The sequence below is a fragment of the Vulpes lagopus genome, chromosome 5, assembly GCF_018345385.1.
Source record: "Vulpes lagopus strain Blue_001 chromosome 5, ASM1834538v1, whole genome shotgun sequence".
NCBI lineage: Eukaryota > Metazoa > Chordata > Mammalia > Carnivora > Canidae > Vulpes > Vulpes lagopus.
The window spans coordinates 112,607,887-112,626,455 of NC_054828.1; the positions used below are offsets into that span (position 1 = coordinate 112,607,887).

Here is an 18,569-nt window from a genome sequence, read left to right on the forward strand (position 1 = left end):
TCGGAGGCAAGATTGATAGGACTCGGTGGTGGGTTGGATGTCAGAGGAGAAGGAGAAGTCGTGAAGGCCTCCCAGGTTTCTGACTGTATGACTCAGGGATGCATGGCAGTGCCAGTTCCTGGGATAAGGGAACTGGGGAAGAGGAAGGTTTGAGGAGGAGGAGGAGGATATGTTCTGACTTAGCTGCATAGAGGTTAGTGTGCTAGTAGGTGTCCTAATTTGTTTTCTTAGATTATGTATTTGTCTATTTAACATCCATTAATCACGGGGCCAAACTAACAGCCAAAGTTGACATCTCATTTGCAATCCAGAGCCCATACTCTGAGCTGCTCCTTTATCTAATTCTCACTCAACAAACCAGTATTTCCCCTGTCCTAAATCAGCCCAGGTCAGGTATCAGATAAGTAGGAACAGTCCCTATGTCCCAAAGTCTGCCTGAATGACTCAAACTAGCCAATCCTAAACTGTCTACCTTGCCTTGACTTACCTTTCGCACTTAATAAAGGTTGTGGCCTATGCCTTTCCTCCTTGTTCCTTTCTTTTTTTCTTTGCAATGATTTTATTTATTTATTCATGAGAGACACAGTGGGAGAGGCAGAGACATAGGCAGAGGGAGGAGCAGGCTCCCTTTGGGGACCCCGAAGTGAGACATGATCCCAGGACTCAGGATCATGCCTTGAGCCAAAGGCAGACACTCAACCACTAAGCCACCAAGGTGCCGCCCACCCCTACCCCCTTGTTCCTTTCTGCCCACTACCTTGGGCTTCCCCCTGTCATCCTATGTAGTGAGCTGTGTCTCTTATTTCTAGGGGAACTGTAACATTAAAATTTTCTTTCAATGGCATTGGCCTCTCCATGTCGTCACTCAGTCACCTTTATAAATTAAAATCTAGGCCAAATTAGAGTATGTCAATTCCTTAAGTGGTCTGGAGCTTGGAGATTGGAATTTGAGATTTCGTAGTCATCAGCATTTAAATGATATATTAGTTTGCAGTACTGCCATAACCAAGTACTACGTGCTGGCTGTCTTAAACAACAGAAGTTTTATTGTCTTACATTTCTGGAGGCTGGAAGTCCAGAGTTGAGAAAGATCCGTTCCTTTTGACAGCTGTGAGGAAGCATCTGTTCCATGCCTCTTCTCTAGCTTCCATAGCTTATGGGCAATCTTTGGCACTCCTTGGCATGTCGAAGCTTCATTCCAATCTCTGCCTGCATCTTCGCATGCTGTGTGTGTGTACGGACACCAGTCATACCGGAGTGGAGTGGATCAACATGGCCTCATTTTCACTAATTATACCTGCAACAACCCTATTTCCACATAAAGTCACATTCTGAGGTATTGGGGATTAGGATGGCAACATATAATTTTTGAGGGGTTCAATCCCAACCATAACAGATAGTGATGGAAGCTACATGAATAGATGAATATGTGAGCAGATGAGGAGGGAGGAGAGAGCCCAGAGGAACTCTGACAGATAACAAAAATGAAGAAGAAATGCCGAGAGAAAGAATGGTGTTGCCGAAACCAGTAGAAACCATAATTCCAAAAGACAGAATCCAGCAGTGTCTACCATAGGAAGGAAGACAGGGTGACCTTGATGAAAGTCTGTTTGTTGTGATAGATGCTGATGGGAAGGAGCTGATGGAGAGGGAGAAGTTGAAGATTCTGGAGAGATAAGTTATTCCTTTAAAGAGCTAAGACCTTGGGCCAGTGCGTGAGGATGTAGTCTGAAACATCCGTAACAAAAACATTACATTGTAACAAAAGTAGACTAGCTCCAGTTTGACGCAAAGCTGCACTCCGTGCTAGTCAAGGACCGCCACCATCGCCCTTAAGATGATCCTTTTCCCAGCCCCCTTCCCAACCGTGCCTCATTGGGAGCCACTTCTCAGTGATGCCCGCGGCCACAGCCACACACAATGACACCTTCCCTGGAAGCCGGCAGTCACCACTGTGCCTTGAGCATCACAGACGACTCAGGAAGAGGTCCACCAGATACCCTGACACGTGTGCCACTCGTTATCCTCTCCTGTCTCACTCCCGGACAGTCATTCACACACTGGCCATACCCTCTCAAGGCCATCTTGTCGCTCTGGATACAGGGTCCCATACGCCTACTGTCACAAGTGCCTCATAGGACAGCCACAGCCACCCCAGTCACCATCACAGTGAGTTAGCGTTGTCTTGTCCTGCACATCTGGGGGCCAGCAGGCAGCGGCACCACCGCTGGACATGCTTCCCATAGCCACCAGCGTCACCACCTGCCCGCCGTCTCTGTGTCTCTGTCTGTCTCTGTCTCTCTCCCCAGACACACACACGCGCACGCACGCTCACCCCCGCGCCGGGACCGGGACCGCGGGGACGACGGCCGCCGGGGCTGCGGAAGGCGGCGGCCCTGCCCGCGCCCGCTGGCGCTGCGGACTCTGCCCGGGCCAGGGCGGCGGCCGGCCGGAGGGCGACGTGGGCGGCCACGTGGAGCGGCCCGCGGGGGGGAGGACCCGGCGGCGGCGAGCCGAGGCGCGGCCAGCGCACAGCCTCAGCCGCCGCGAAGCCAGACCCCAGCCCTCGCCGCGCCGCCGCAGGTGGGTCCGCGCTCCGCCCCGGGGCGGCCGGGCACCGGGCACCGGGCACCGGGCTGGGCGGGCGGGGGGCGGGGGGCCGGCGCCGCCACCGGAGCCCGCGGGGACGCGCGGGTCTCGGGGCGGACCGCGGGCGGGGGCGCCCTCCCGGCCCTCGGGCCCCGGGCTGCGGAGGCAGTCCCTCTGCGTGCCCCGCTGCGGCGGGAGGGGGTTCCCCTGGAGACCAGGTAGAGGGAGGGGCCGGAGAGAATCCTGAGCTCCCAGGTGTGATGAGGGGGGCTCACCATTGCCCACCGCCTTTCCCTCCAGTGGCTCCTTTGTCGCTCTGACATCCTGGGAGGGAGGTTGGGGGCCGGCAGGAGTTTCATCCTCATTTGGCAGATGAAGAAAAGGGGGGCAGGAATCGCCCAGCTGGAAGTGGCAGGGTGGAGACCAGCTCTCAGGTGTGGGACCTTTTTGGCTGTAGAAGCTCTCTCTCTTCTTTTTTTTTTTTTTTTTTTTTTTTGTGTGTGTGTGTGGGGGGAAGATGGTGTCTTGGGAGGCAGAGGGGGCCACCAGAGGGATAAGTTAAAGGTTAGGATTTGGTTCAAAATAATTTTTGGACAGTTAGACTCAGCCAGAAATGGAATGGCTGCCCTATGAGGTGCTAGACTCTGGCCTGGAAAGTTAAGCAAGCCGGAATGGCCATTGATGCTGTGGAAGAAAGTTTTGCACTGGACAGGAAGCTACCCAAGATCAAAGGCCTCTGCTGCATCCTAGATTCTCTGGAAGTACTCAAATGCCCGTCATTCAACCTGCATGATCCCATTGCATCTTCCCCAGGCCCTTACAAGACAGATACTGTTACCCCAGGCCCAGAGAGAGTGAGACACCCACCCGGATCACACTTTCAGGACTGGGAGGCAGGATTTGATCAGAGGTCTCATGCCAGGAGGGCTCTCTTCCCATGTGCTGGTGCACTGGCTTGAAGCAATCCAAGGCCTGAGAGTCACTACAAATGTGAGTGTATGAATGTGAGTGTGTGTGAAGGATGTGAATAACTATTGAATTACATCATAACTGTTAACTATGACTTGTGGCTTTCAGGTGGTCTGAGGATAAATTACATTTGTGGGCATTACAGTTATAGGAGATGATTAGGAAGTGGTTCATAATGGCTTTATTTCTGCTGCTTACAAAAACTTTTGTAAATGCTGAGAAATGTCTTAAGGGTGAACAAATCACATTACACCAACCTCATTACACATTACTCAGGTGCCTTTAAGCTTGACTTTCTTTAAACAGTAGAGGTGGATCACCTGTACCAAAAAGGACAGTTAGAAGCATAACTTAAGAGAATATTATTTAGACGGCATTAATAGTCCACATACAGTTATTTAAGCTTGTGACATGAACTGTAACCAGAGTGCTCAGGTTGTCAGGAGGGCCCAGGGTATTCCAGGTAGAGGGTAAATCAGCTTGGGCAAGAGCCCTGAAAAGTAAAAGTGAGAAGTATGTTGGGAGACTCCAGTAACCCTTCTGTTTGAAGCCAAGTGTTAATGTAATGGAGCCCCGGAAGATGAATATAAAATGGTAACCTCATAGCTGATTATACAAGGCCTTGAATGCCCAGCTGAGGACTCTGGACTGTAATAGAAATTGGGAGCCATTGAAGATTTTGTGGCAGTAGCATTCTAGCTAAGGAAGATTAATGTGGGGACGGAGGGTTCTTTTTTTTTTTTTTTTAAGATTTATTTATTTATTTGAGAAAGAGAGAGAGCAAAGGGAGGAGCAGAGGGAAAAGGAGAGAGAGAATCTCAAACAGTCTTCATGCTCAGGACATGGGGCTCAATCTCACCACCCCAAGATCATGACCTGATCCAAAACCAAGAACCAGCTGCTTAACCAACTGAGCTACCCAGGCACCCCTGAAGGGTTCCTTAAATGGAGAAGCTACCAGAGGCAAGGACAAGAAAGATGCTACTACATTAATTTGTGCAAGAAGGAATTCATTATGTACTTACTATCCATTGTAATTGTGTGAGGTGAGTTCTATTATTATCTCATTGTGTGGATAAAGTAACTGAAGTTCAATGAGGATAATTAACTTACCCAATTAACAGCCTGTGGTGGGGCTGGTCCCAAAGCTCTGTTCTCTGTCCACCATACATACTTTATAGTTGTATACATGTGACGGATGCGTAGGACCAAGAGGAGAATAATGGTAATTCATGTAGGCAGGGTTCAGGATCAGATACATGCTTTCAGGGCCTAGGGCAAGAACAAGATTAAGAATTTCAGATGGTGGAATCCTTGGGTGGCTCAGCGGTTCAGCGCTGCCTTCAGCCCAGGGCATGATTCTGGAGTCTCGGGATCAAGTCCCACGTTGGGCTCCCTACATGGAGCCTGCTTTTCTCTCTGCCTGTGTCTTTGCCTCTCTCTCTCTCTCTCTCTCTCTCTCTCTCTGTCTGTCTCCCTCTGTGTCTCTCATGAATAAATAAATAAAATCTTAAAAAAAAAAAAAAGAATTTCAAGATGATGGGGTGCCTGGCTGGCTCAGTCGGTAGAACATGAGACTCTCAATGTCAGGGTCATGAGTTCAAGCCCCACACTGTGCGTGGAGCCTACTTAATTAAAAAAAAAAAGGAGAAAGAATTTCAAGATGGTGACAGCAGAGCATTACACTAAGCCAAGAACCCCTCTGAGAGGTGGGCTCCGTGTGACTACTACCCAGTCACACACAGTTCTGATTACTAAGACAACAACCATCTTAAAACTTAGTGGCTGGAAAAAAAAAAAAAAAAAACTTAGTGGCTGGAAACAATAACATGGATTTGTTCATGAGCGTGCAGTCTTGAAATTCTTTCTCCTTCCAGACTTCTTCCATGGTGGTTCAGGGCTCCAGAGGTGCATATCGGCCTGTGGGGAGATGAGAGAGAAGCAGAGCCAGGTATAAGCTATGTCACCTTTTATGACATACACCTGGAAGTCATGTAGCTGTATTTCAGCTATTCATTAGAAGTGAGTGGCTAAGTCCAGATCGCATACATGGAAAGGCAAATTGGACTTGGTCCTTTGTGGAAAGAAGTGTCAACCAATTTGTGGACCTGTTTTGCAAACCAGCACATTTGGCCTAATGAGTGAGTGGATTAGCGGGATCTGAGGGGTGCTTCCCCTTTATGCCTGAATTGCTACTACCAGAGAGTCCTCTTTTAAAAGGCACCTGCAAGTGCATGATCACACATGAAGCCCAGATAATAGGTTTTGGCAGCTCTGAGGGATTTAAATTACTCCAGTCCCTCCAGTAGGTGCAGGTCCTGGCAGTGAACAGATGGGGTGGCAGTGCAGAAAACAATCTGAGGGTATCCAGTGGGGGAGACCAGGAGGGTGGGTATGTGTGAAGCCACTGCAGAGGAATCCAGGAAAATTTCCAGAGGGAAAAAGGCATTATTGGATGACCAGGCACTGTGCAGAATGTGTAGGATGTGTAAAATCGAAACCCACACCCCATGAGAGATGCTCTCGTCTGCCTTAGGTTGCAGATGGAGAACCTGAAGCACAGAAGTCCCACAGCTACTGCGTTTCAGAGCTGGAGTTTGGATTCAGGTGGCTTGGGGCTTCGGGCCCGGACCTACCCTTCACCTTTGGGCTGTGCCACCTCATCCTTAGGAAGTCTGTGTTTCTCTTTCTCCCAATCATTATCTAACATTTGTATCTTTCCTTTATTTTATGTTTGCAAGCTTTAAGGAACTACAAGGATAAGTAATTCTACTTTGTATTATCATCTCACTTATAAGATAGTTCCTCACACATAGTAGGTGCTTGATAGTATTATCTTCATTCTACAAACTTACATCTATACTTGCCTTCCCTATGGATGCTCACCTTCTGGTCAACATAGGTCTTTGACATCTGGTGCTGCCATGCTACCACCTGTGGCATCAGTCCCAGGGTCTGTTCTTTCTGGCGTTCTCCGTCTGGCCTCTTCTAGCCAGCTGGCCCTCTCAGCAATTATATGCTTCTTCTTCCACCTTAGAGTCTAAAACCCTCAGATGAACCCTGCCACCACCACCCCCGAAAACCCCAGCAGCACCCTGGACGTAAAGAACCAGCGCCCTCTGACCCATGGACCCATACCCTCCTTCAGCCATTACTTTCTGAACACTCAAGCCCCCTGTGGGCAAGACCTTCTTCCTTTTTTTTTTTTTTTTTTTTTAATTTTTTTTATTTATTTATGATAGTCACAGAGAGAGAGAGGGGCAGAGACACAGGCGGAGGGAGAAGCAGGCTCCATGCACCGGGAGCCCGATGTGGGATTCGATCCCGGGTCTCCAGGATCGCGCCCTGGGCCAAAGGCAGGCGCCAAACCGCTGCGCCACCCAGGGATCCCCAAGACCTTCTTCCTAATCCTCCTGGCTTAGGCACAGATGTCTGCAGCCTTGCAGCCTTGCAGCCTTTCCACTCAGTCAGTCCCCCGTAGGAAATCTCTCTCGAGATTTCTGTCTTTGACCCCCTGTTGGGGTAGGCTGCAGTGAGCTCCCCACTACGGAGAGAACCCAAGTAGTTTCGAAACCTACTTGCATTCCTCCAGTCCTTTATCCCGCCTGTCCTGTTACACTTATGGTGTCTTTCATAATACAGAAGTTTAAAGCTTTTTTAAAATTACTTTTAAAGATTTTATTTATTTGACAGAGAGAGAAAGAGAGAGCACAAGCAGGGGGAGAGACAGAGGGAGAAAGAGAAGCAGCCTCCCTGCTGAGCAGGAAGCTGGGGCTCAATCCCAGGCCCCTGAGATCATGACCTGAGCCGAAGGCTGACACCTAACTGAGCTATCCAGGCACCCCTAAACCTTTGATATATTCAAATCTATTTTTTGCAATATTTATCATTTTTTAAGAAGTATTTATTTGAAAAAGAGAGAGAGCAGGGGAGGGGCAGAGGGAAAGAAAAAGAAGCAGACTCCCTGATGAATGCAGAGCCCGACATAGGGGGTGGGATTGGTGTGGGAGACCGATTCCAGACCCCGAGACTGTGACCTGGTAGAAACCAAGAGCCCAACTGACTGAGCCACCCAGGTGTTCTGCAAGACTTATTTCTAATTGCTCCCTCATACAATGTGATTTGCTTAGCCATGTCTAAATGTTAGACATTCAGGTTATGTCTAATGTCATTCAGCCATGTCTAAATGTTAGACATTCAGGTTATGTTTCTTAGCCATGTCTAAATGTTAGACATTCAGGTTATGTTTCTTTGACTAATATGTATAACATGGTTATAAGTATCTTTATAATTTTTTTCCCATTTGAGCTCCTCCCTATGTAATCCTCAGGTTGGTATTGTTGGGTCAGAGTTTCATGGCAATCGGTGCACATTTGCAGGCTGCTTTCTAGATACGTTTCAAGTTTGTAGTCCCTCAAACAATATAGGTTAATCCTCACTGATTCAATTTCTTTAATGGTTATAGGACTATCAAGATTTGCTATTTCTTTCTCCATCAGTCTTGCTATTAGGTTTTTCTAGGAAATTAGCTCTAACCTCTAAGTTCTAATTTCTGCTATTTCTGTAGTTATGTCCCCATGCTCATTGTTAATGTTGTTTACTTGTGCCTTTTCTCTCTGTTCTTAATGCAAGTTGTCAGAGGCTTGTCTATTTATCAGTCTTTTTTTGTTTGTTTGTTTTATTTATTTATTTGAGAGAGCACAATCAGCAGGGAAGGGTAGAGGGAAAAGCAGACTCCCTGTCAAGCAGGAAGCCTGATGAGGGACTCGATCCCAGGACCCTGGGATCGTTACCTGAACCAAAGGCAGACACTTAACTGACTGAGCCACCCAGGCACCCCTACTTTATTAGTCCTTTTTATTTTTTTAAAGATTTATTTATTTATTTATTTATTTATTTATTTATTTATTTATTATATAGAGAGGGAGGCAGAGACACAGGCAGAGACACAGGCAGAGGCAGAGGGAGAGGCAGAGGGAGAAGCAGGCTCCATGCCGGGAGCCCGACGCAGGACTAGATCCCGGAACTCCAGGATCGCACCCTGGGCCAAAGGCAGGCGCTAAACCACTGAGCCACCCAGGGATCCCCTATTAGTCCTTTTTAAAGCAACACCAGTCTCTGGCTTTATTGTTCTTCTCTATCACATTCTTAATTTCTGCCATCTTTTATTTTTCATTTCTTTAAGCTTTTTCTATTTTACTAGCTTATTGAATTGGAAACTTAACTCGTGAACTTTTACCTAATATATGCTTCTAAGTCAATCCACTTTCCCTCTGATACTGCTCTGGCTACCTATCTTGTTTCTTTTCTTTCTATTTTTATTTTTTACTTGTTTATTTGAGAAAGAGAGAAAGAGAGAGAGAAAGAGAGAGAGAGAGAGAGAGAGAGAGAACATGAGTAGGAGAGACAGGCAGAGGGAGAAACAGGCTCCCCACTGAGCAGAGAGGCTGATGCAGGGCTCAATCCCAGGACTCTGAGATCATGACCTGAGCCAAAGGCAGATGTTTAACCAACTGAGCCACCCAGGGGCACCTACCTGTCTTCTTTTCATGTATATTTTCCCAGTATTTTTCCCAGTATATTTTCCCAGTATCCAATTCTAAGTATTTAACAGTTTCCATTATGATTTTCTTCTGTAATCCACATGTAAGTGTGCCTTTTAAATTTCCATATATGTGAGATTTTTTTAGATAATTTTTGTTATTGGCTTCTAATGTAATTATATGTTAGTCATATAATATGGTGTGAGACAGATTCTCTGATATGCACTGAGCCATATGCTCTGGCCTACTACTTGCCAGTTTTTATAAATATTCCACATGCATTAAGAAGAACATGTATTTGCTAAGAGATTCAAGTGGTAGTCTCCCATTTGCTCATTAGCTCAGGCATATTAAATATTTTATTCAACCCTCTACATTCTTACTTATTTTTAGTCTGCTTATCTTTCAAATACTGAATGAGGTATGTTAAATTCTCCTCCCATGATGGCAGATTAGACTTTTCTCCTTGTAGTTCTGCTGTTTTTTTTTTTTTAAGATTCTATTTTTTAGAGCAGCTTTAGGTTCACAACAAAATTGAGAAGGAGGTACAGAGATTTCCTACATCTCTTTTGCACACTCTACCCCCATACACACCTCCCCCATTATCAACATCCCAGATCAGTGTACATTCATTATGACTGGATGAACCCACACTGACACATCATCACTCAAAGTCCATAGTTTATGACATGGTTCATTCTTATACATTCTGTGGGTTTAGACAAATGTATAATCTATCATTATAGTATCATAGAGAGTAGTTTCACTGCCCTAAAATCTTCTATGCTCCACCTCTTCATCTTTTCCACCTCAACCCTTAGCAACCACCAACATTTTGACTGTCTCCATAGTTTTGCCTTTTTAAGAATGTCATATAGTTAGGATCATACAGTGTATTGCCTTTTCAGATTGGCTTCTTTCACTTAGTAATATTCACTTAAATTCTTCTAGGTCTTTTTGTGGCTTAATAGCTCATTTCTTTTTAGCACTAATATTCCATTGTCTGGATATACCACAGTTTATTTCTCCATCCACCTATTGAAGTACATCTTGGTTGCTTTCAAGTTTTAGCAATTATGAAGAAAGCTGCTATAAACATCTATGTGAAGGTTTTTGTGTGGACATAATTCTTCAGCCCCTTTCAGTATATATGAAGGGGTGCAATTGGTGGATTTGCTAGACTGTATGGTAAGAATATGTTTAGTTTTATACGAAACTGCCTAAAAGTCTTCCAAAGTGGTTGTGCCATTTTGCATTCCCATCAGCAATGAATGAGAGTTCCTGCTGCTTCACATCCTCGCCAGCATTTGGTATTGTCAGTGTCCTGGATTTTGGACATGCTAATAGGTGTGTAGTGTTATGTCAGTTTTTATTTTAGATGTTTCGAGGCTATGTTATTAGACATATACAAGTTCAGAACTATGATATCTTCCCAGGGGATTAAATTTTTATGAATTTTAAATGACATTCTTTTATCTATAATAATGCCTTTCACATTAAAATCTAGTCTAATGTCAATAAAACCCTACTAGCTTTCTTTTGTCTATTATTGCTTTTTTTTAAATTGCTTTATATATACTTCTACCATCCATTTGCTTTCAACCTGTCTCTATACTTTTTAGGTTCATTTCCTGAAAATTGCATATAACTACTTTTTTTTAAAGATTTTATTTATGTATTCATAGAGAAGAGACACAGAGAGAGAGGCAGAGACATAGGCAGAGGGAGAAGCAGGCTCCATGCAGGGAGCCCGACGTGGGACTTGATACCAGGTCTCCAGGATCACGCCCTGGGCTGCAGGCGGCGCTAAACCGCTGCGCCACCGGGGCTGCCCCAACTACTTTGTTTTGTACACATTTCGGTAATTTCTATTTCTTAGTTGACGAATTTAAATAATTTATAGTTTTGACTACTGAGAAACTTAGATATATTTTTATCATCTTATTTTATGCTTGCTATTTGCCTTCCCTTTTTTTTTTTGTAGTTTCTCTTTTCTCTTTTACAGCCTTCCTTTGAATTGATTTTTTTAAAAATTCCATTCATTTTTTTCTCTACTGGTTTATTCCATTTCTGTTTTTTTAGTGGTGATCCTTATGACTCTTGCATGACTATTTAACAAAGTCTACTCTATTTCCAAACAACTGTCCTTACCTTACATCTTAATGTTGTCCGATATTATAACTCAGACCATCTTTTTTGCCCCATATTAAAAAATAATTATCAGTCTATGTTTATTTATATTTTCCCAAATACTTTGTGATTTTTTTTTCTGCTCACCATTTTTCCTTGCATTTCAAACCCTTCTGGGATCATTTTCCTTGTTCCTGAGATAGATCCCTTACAATTTCCTTTAATGGAGGAATGTTGGAAAATTCTCTTATTTAAAATTTTGTTTAAAATTTTTTTTAAGATTTTATTTATTTGACAGAAAGAGAGGGAGAGAGAGAAGGAGAAGCAGACTCCTCACTGAGCAGAGAGCCTGATGCAGGGATCAATCCCAGGATCCTGAGATATGACCAGAGCCCAAGACAGACATGCAACTGACTGAGCCACCCAGGCACTTCTAATTTGTTGTTTATTAAAATTGTTCTTATTTCACCTCGTTCTTGAAGATAATTTTGCTGAGACTATAATTCTAGAATGGCAATTCTCCCCCATGCCCTCTTCGGGTGTTAAAATCAGTGATGCTGTTGAGAAGTCAGCGGTCAGTCTAATCTTCCTTTTGGGGGATTTGTCTTTTCTTTCTGACTGCTTTCAAGATCTTTTTTTCTTGGTGTTCTGTAGTTTCAGAACAGCCTTGGAGGTGTGTATCCTGCTTATTTAATTGGCCTGGGATTATTGGGTTTCCTGGATGGAGTATTAGTATTTTGCAATAGATCAGTTGTCATCTCTCAGATAATAGTGCTTAGATCCAATTTTCTCTGTTATTTCCTCCATCTTCCATATTGCTTAACCTCTGTTTTTGACTCTATGAGCTACCTTCTGGATGATTTATTCATTAATTCTCACATCGTCTGAGTCTAACCTAAATTACTCATTGCATTTTAAAATCAGTCTTTTTGTGGGGGACGTGGGTGGCTCAGTCAGTTAAGCATCTGACTCTTGATATCAGCTCAGGTCTTGATCTCATGGTTGTGAGTTCAAGCTTCACATTGGGCTCCAAGCTAAGTGTGGAACCTACTTAAAAAAAAAAAAAGGTGGGTGCCTGGGTGGTTCAATTAGTTAAGTCGGCTCAGGTCATGATACTAGGGTCCTGGGATCAAGTCCCTTGTCAGGCTTCCTGCTCAATGGGGAACCTGCTTCTTACTCTCCTCCCACTCCATTCATGCTTTCTCTCCCTATCTCGCTCTCAAATAAATAAATAAATAAATAAATAAATAAATAAATAAATAAAATATTTAAAGCAAAATTAAGTCAATCTTTTCATTATATTTGTGTAATTTATATTTAGTTCTTTTTCAAATCTTCTTGGCATTTTTATGCTCATATCCCTCTCCCATAGTTTCAAGTTTCTCTTTAATTTCTTTTTTTTTTCTTTAATTTCTTGAAACAAATTATCCTTTATATTCTCTGTACAATAATCCCAATGTCTTTAATTTTTGCAAGTCTGGTTTCACCTGCTATTGGCTAGCTGGCTCTCACTCACAGTGTCTTAGCGTCTTGTATGTTTATGACTTTCTGGCTGGGAGGTCATGCTCCTTAACATGTTACAAAAGGAATTTGAGGCCTGGATTAGGAGTTGTGTTTTTCAGGCAAGGTATATATATTCCTCTGCTAGTTGATTGGAGGTCGTCTCAAGCAGGTACCACTTAAAATAAAAATGATTTGCTTTAGGTTTTTGAATCACAGAAGTAGCTTAATTCAAGCCTTGAACCCACATTAGAGCAGGCTTGTTGCAAGTCCTTGTTGCAAGACTTTATCCCTCCACCCAGCTTTTTTAAAAATTATTTATTTATTTATTTATTTATTTATTTATGAGAGAGAGAGAGAGAGGCAGAGGGAGAAGCAGGCTCCATGCAGGCAGCCCGACGTGGGACTCGATTCCAGGTCTCCAGGATCAGGCCCTGGGCTGAAGGCAGTGCTAAACTGCTGAGCCACCCGGGCTGCCCTCTCCACCCAGCTTTGAGGTCAAAATAGGCAACATTTATGCTGCCCTTCTTTGTGGCACATTTACTTTTTGTTCACCCTTATGATTGAGTCGGGCTGTTTGAATCCCAACTTTATGTAGGGAATCTCCTGTTAGTCTTCTCACACTGGGTGGGTCCAGGGCTTATCTCGGGGCTCCTCTATTGCACTAGGCATTCAGATTGATAATGCAGATTCACCTGGGGTTTGGTTTGACAGACACTCTTAAGGCAAAAGCTGACCTCAAGCTCATTGCCTCCTCAGAATTACTGTACTCAGAATTTCTTACTTTCTTACCAACTCAATGCATTTGAAAAGGTACTTTCTATTTTTATCCAGCTTTGCAATTACTTTCATTGGGATGTTTACCATCATACTCCCAGACATGGAGGTTTGGATATTTTTCTAAACGACCCTTTCACTGAGATGTGTCCACTGCAGTGGGACCTCGGAGGGCTCCCAGTTGGTGATACAGAGATCTCAGTTCCAATTCCTTCCCTTAGGACTAATACTTGTCTTTTCTCTTGGATGCGACAACCGAAGCTCAAGGATCTATATTGCCAACCAGTGTTTGTGAACACCTTTAGAGGAACTGTGGCTTCAGCACCCATTTGACCATTGGGGATTATGGACACTAATAAACTGTGTAGACTCATGATATCTGTAGAGGCCATGTATGCAGAGAAAACTAAAGGCTGTTTCTATGCCTCTCGGTAGCTTCACCTTCTTGTGGACTTCCATGTTTCATTGCTTCTTCCTCAAGGTGACTCCACTTGCACAGCTACAGCTAGGCTCCCACATGTATCTTCCATGGGCCAGGTGCTCCCCAGCTCCACCTCACCTCTCTGAGGCAGTTGATTGCCATCCTTGCGGTCCTTCTGCAACTTGTTACAGTCATGGAGCTCTTTGAGAATCTGGTAAAAGCTACAGACATGTCCCCAGGAGAATTCCGTGCCAGTCAGAATGTCGAGGACCATGACAGAGGTTCCTGATCCTCTGCCTAGACCATCAAGCACCTGGTGATTTGTCTTCCTAGAGATGGGGATGGGGTCTCAGGCTTCAGCTGTGGTGGGTGTGTGCTTCCTTAGGAGATCATATGATGTGCACATCCACGTGGGCCTCGTCAGTGAGCTTCATGCTCTGTGCTTCTGATAGATCCTTTCTCTGTTTTCATATAACCAAGTGCTTGTGTTGCCAATGGGCCTACACAGTGTAGGTCTAAAGGGAAGCTTTGTTTTTTCCTTTCTACTGGGATTTCCTAACTGCATTCAGTGTACAGGTCCTAGGGCCACCATTGGTTTGACTCTGATTTGTTTCAATCCTTACCTGAGTTTAGACCTGTGTCAAGGAGTCCAAACCTCCGGACTCCTGAGAGGCTCAGAGGCTGAGTGTCTGCCTTTGGCTCAGGGTGTGATCCTGGAGTTCCGGGATTGAGTCCCACATCAGGCTCCCTGTGAGGAGGCTGCTTCTCCCTCTCCCTCTCCCTATGTCTCTGCCTCTCTCTCTATGTGTCTCTCATGAATAAATAAATAAAATCTTTAAAAAAAAAAAGGAGTCTGAACCTTTATGGATTTTTTCTTAGGTGAGTTTTGATAAATACAAGCTAACAATCTGCCTCTGTGTCCGTCTTGGTCTTTTGGCAACTCTGCATTTCTAATTTGGCCTTTTTCTTAACGTCTTTGAGCTAGTTTCCATCTACAAAATGAGGGACTAGACTGGAGTAGATGTACTTAAACCGCACTTCTAGGAGCACCTCAGGGGCTGTTGGGGGTGATGGTAGGGGGATGGGTGTGGGGAATGGGTGTGGCACCTCGGTGGGGGAGCGAAGCGGGGAGAGACCTCTGCCTGGAGCCATTTCCACCACAGCAGGTCTGCTTGATCAGCTTTACTCCAGTGGGTCTGGAGTAAGATTTGTTTTGGACAAATTCCACAGGAGATCGCTGAGGTCTGTGTGTGCCTCCTCCCTGAGCAGGAGTCCTGACACCTGGGCTGCAGGTGGAGGCAGGGAGAAGGCGCCTCTGACCCACTGATTCCCCCACTCTGTGGCAGATATTCTTTCCCCTTGACTCCCTAACTCTGTTCCTAGTTCCAGTTCCAGCAAGGATGCTGTTACCTTTGCCAGTGAGAATGTTAGTGCTGCTGCTGTCCCTGAGCCAGGCTGCTCCCAAGGATGGAACCGTGAGGTAATGGGCTTCAGAGGGAAGGGCCACAGGCTGGGATGCGGAGAGTCCCTGGAGAATCTGGGCCCCTCTGGGAGGCAGGAGGCTGAGTGTATGCTCCCTGAGCTCTGTATCTGCCCCCTGCCCCCAGCTGCTGCCACCCCTGCCAGTGCCTGTAAGAGCACTCATTGCAGAGTGGGCACCCACCCAGCGCGTGTTTGCTGGGATTGATTCATCTGGGATTCGGCGCTCAGTTCCAATGGGGTGTGAAGCCTGGGAAGAAGCTGCACTCCTCTTCTCAACACCTCATGTGGGAATGCCAGAGCCTTCGAGATCATTAGCATATCAATCCTATTTTGTGTGAACATCCCTCTGAAGGTGTTGGGTGTAAAGACCACATAGTAGGTTGGCTGGGTGGAGTGGAGGGACAGATAAAGGAACAGCAGCAAGGCTGGTGGCTGTGACAAAGGCTGATGCTATGGCTCCTGCCAGCAAACTGGCCTCACGAGTCTGTACTGATTTGGGCAAACTGGCCTGACGGGTCTGGACTGATTTGGGCAAAGAGGCAGCCCATCCAGAACTGAGAGCAAATCTCGGGCTTCAAGGACTGAGAAAGAGAGCCCAAGCAGATTGAAACTCCAAAACCAACATCTATGTCCTCACCTTGTGTCATGGGGCAAATCCGGTCTGTGGAAAACTGGGCGGTATCTTTGGGCTGAGCCAGAGACCTACCTGCCCTGGGGCCCCGGCCCTGACATAGAAGGGTGACCATGATCCACATTGTCTGGCCACCCACTCACTGTTTTCTCGGGTTTCCAACTTGTTTCTACTAAGTGTGGCCTCATTTGGCCTCTGTCTAACCAGATGCTTTATTTGGGTTTTCCCTTAACATCTAAGTTAGGAATCTATAAAAACAGTCTGAGGGAGTAGGTTCTGCTTCTGAGACCAGAAGGGCCTCCTCCCCACAAGGTTTTTGGAAATGTGAGAGAACAACACCCTTTGGGTCTGGGGAACGCTGCCAGGAGCCTGAGGGTGGAAGGCTGGTAGGCTGGATCCTCCGGGAGGCTCTTTGCCAGGCTGGCGCTTCTCTCCCTCCTCCAGGCTGGACCCTGGAGTGCAGCAGCAGCCGCTGCCCAACCCCTTCCAGCCAGGCCAGGAGCAGCTTCGGTGAGTGGGTTGGCCTGGGGGGTAGGCCAGGGTCTGCAGACCAGCCTCTCTGGGGCTTACTTTCCATGTTTCCGCCAGGCTTCTGCGGAACTACCTCCAGGGACTGGAGAAGATGGAGAAGGAGCCAGAACACATGACTCGGGAGCAGGGTGAGGGGCTGGGCCCTGGGGGATGCCTGGGGCAGCAGAGCCAGAACTGACCCCAGGCTCTCATGTGCCCTTGCCTCTTCCACCTGTTCCCGAGGCCTCTTCTGATCCGGCTTCTCCTCCTTAGTTCTCCTCTACCTCTTTGCCCTCCACGACTATGACCAGAGTGGACAGTTGGATGGCCTGGAGCTGTTGTCCATGCTGACCGAAGCTCTGGCACCTGGAGCTGCTGATTTTCCGATCGCAAACCCGGTAAGCCCTGGGGGCTGGGGTGCCCCTTCTCCCATGAAGGAGACTCCACTTCTTGGGACTTCAGTCTTTTTCATTGTGACTCTTTTGGTGAATGCACTATAAAAGAAGTGCTCTAAGCCTACTTGGCAGGGCTGTGGAGACATGTGGGGAGGGTCAGGGCTCCTGGGAACATCTCTGTTCACTGCAGACTCCACAGCAACCATGTGCTTCCACAGGTGATCCTGGTAGTGGACGAGGTGCTTGAGATGCAGGACCTGAATGGGGACGGACTCATGACCCCTGCAGAGCTCATCAACTTCCCAGGAGAGGCCCCTCGGCACACGGAGCCCAGAGAGCCCCTGGAGCCACAAGATGTTGGGAGGCAGTCCTTGTTAGCAAAAAGCCCATCAAGGCAAGAGCTGCAGGAAGCCCTGGATCCCAGAGAAGATGGGGGAGGGGTGGAGGCCAAAAGGGAGTCCTCGGAGCCTGTACAGGAGGCTGGAGGACAGGCGGAGGCTGAAAAAGAAGCCCCAGGCCCCGGAGCAGAGGCTGGAGGACAGGTAGAGGCCAGGGACCTTGGAAAGGAAGCAGAGGAGCTTCCAGGGGAAACACTGGAGTCTAGGAACACCCCAAATGAGGTTGAAGGTCACGTTATTCAGCTGGAGAATGATGAGATATGAACCTTGACAACAGAGATTCGCACCCCTAGAAGTCTCAGTACCAGAACACAAGCCCCAAAGAGTGGGGTGTGAATGTTGGGACAAGGACCAACTCTTTGTCCGCTTCCTGGCCCCAGTAGTAGGGGCAGGTCTTTCTGTGCAGCTCAGGTAGACCCTAAGTTGAGGGGGCAGCTTTAAGGCCCAGACAACCAATAAAGAACCAAATGAACTCATCTGCTTGGGCCATCTACTCACTGGTCTGGCCTGCCTGGCCTCAGGGGTACAGGGGTTTGGAGGCTGGACCGGCCTCATAGAGGGGTTTCTGCTTTCCCAGTGTTCCCAAATGGTGCTGAGACCCAGCAGAGCACAGCAGGGCACAGCCAGCTGCAGACAAGCCAGGGGAGAGAGAGCAGCCTCTCCCTGGGGCCCAAATGCTCCCCGTGCCCCTCCCATGGTATTCAGACACCCAGTACCCTCCTGCAGCTCCAAGCCGGTCCTCCCCACCACCCAGTACGTGCCCTCCCTCCCCATAATATTAACAAGAACTACCATTTATTGAGAGCCCAGTACACACCAGGCCTCATGCTGGGCATTTTCTATGTTGTCTGATTGTGCCTTTACAATAATTTTAAGACCAGGTCGAATTAGCTCCATTTGACAGATGAGGAAATTGAGGAAGACCGAGTCAGTAACGTACCCAAGATGACACCACTAATGTGGCAGATTTGAATTCAGGTGTGTGGGACTGCAGAGACCATGGTTTTAACATACTCTGTGGCCTCTGTGGCCAACTCCCATATGAAAATTAGCTAATTCCAATATGACCTCAGCCTTGGTCTCTCACAGGAAGAGCAACACTGTGTCCTGGGGCACATCTGTGGCTGAAGCACAGCCTTAACTACAAGGTGGCTCCAAGGGTGGGGCTTCAGGCTCTGGGCCGGTCACAGGGGAGATATTTTTGGACTCTGAAGGCACCACCAA

General features: G+C 46.6%; 2 protein-coding genes across 3 annotated transcripts; one reads left to right on the forward strand and one right to left on the reverse strand.

Moving 5' to 3' along the window:
- Nucleotides 1-1,072: 1,072 nt before the first annotated feature.
- On the reverse strand, nucleotides 1,073-14,203 carry LOC121491877 (translation initiation factor IF-2-like). The gene is made up of 4 exons (XM_041757009.1): nucleotides 14,068-14,203; nucleotides 2,865-2,913; nucleotides 2,336-2,636; nucleotides 1,073-1,224 (listed from the first exon to the last, which is right to left on the reverse strand). The coding sequence occupies exons 1-4, from the start codon at nucleotides 14,201-14,203 to the stop codon at nucleotides 1,141-1,143; spliced, it is 570 nt and encodes a 189-aa protein (XP_041612943.1). The 3' UTR covers nucleotides 1,073-1,140.
- On the forward strand, nucleotides 2,360-17,821 carry CGREF1 (cell growth regulator with EF-hand domain 1). 2 transcript variants are annotated; one of them, XM_041756165.1, is made up of 7 exons: nucleotides 2,494-2,583; nucleotides 3,403-3,579; nucleotides 15,313-15,409; nucleotides 16,487-16,552; nucleotides 16,631-16,701; nucleotides 16,826-16,950; nucleotides 17,166-17,821. In XM_041756165.1, exons 3-7 carry the CDS (start codon nucleotides 15,330-15,332, stop codon nucleotides 17,607-17,609), a joined length of 786 nt encoding a protein of 261 aa, XP_041612099.1. In that variant the 5' UTR covers nucleotides 2,494-2,583; nucleotides 3,403-3,579; nucleotides 15,313-15,329; the 3' UTR covers nucleotides 17,610-17,821. The 2 variants fall into 2 exon arrangements, with proteins under 2 accessions (XP_041612098.1, XP_041612099.1); XM_041756164.1 differs by lacking the exon at nucleotides 3,403-3,579 and having other exon boundaries at nucleotides 2,360-2,583.
- The last annotated feature ends 748 nt before the right edge of the window (nucleotides 17,822-18,569 follow it).

Excerpts from the sequence above, each read along its gene's own strand:
- LOC121491877 (XM_041757009.1), bottom strand. The coding sequence starts at position 14,203 with ATGGTCCTCGACATTCTGACTGGCACGGAATTCTCCTGGGGACATGTC. Across the intron at positions 2,637-2,864 it reads GGGAAAGGCGGTGGGCAATG|CCCGGTGCCCGGTGCCCGGT; the intron begins GTGAGCCCCCCT and ends CCGCCCGCCCAG. Across the intron at positions 1,225-2,335 it reads GTCCCGGTCCCGGCGCGGGG|CATGCGAAGATGCAGGCAGA; the intron begins GTGAGCGTGCGT and ends ACACACACACAG.
- CGREF1 (XM_041756164.1), top strand. The coding sequence starts at position 15,330 with ATGCTGTTACCTTTGCCAGTGAGAATGTTAGTGCTGCTGCTGTCCCTG. Across the intron at positions 16,702-16,825 it reads ACACATGACTCGGGAGCAGG|TTCTCCTCTACCTCTTTGCC; the intron begins GTGAGGGGCTGG and ends TCTCCTCCTTAG. Across the intron at positions 16,951-17,165 it reads ATTTTCCGATCGCAAACCCG|GTGATCCTGGTAGTGGACGA; the intron begins GTAAGCCCTGGG and ends GTGCTTCCACAG.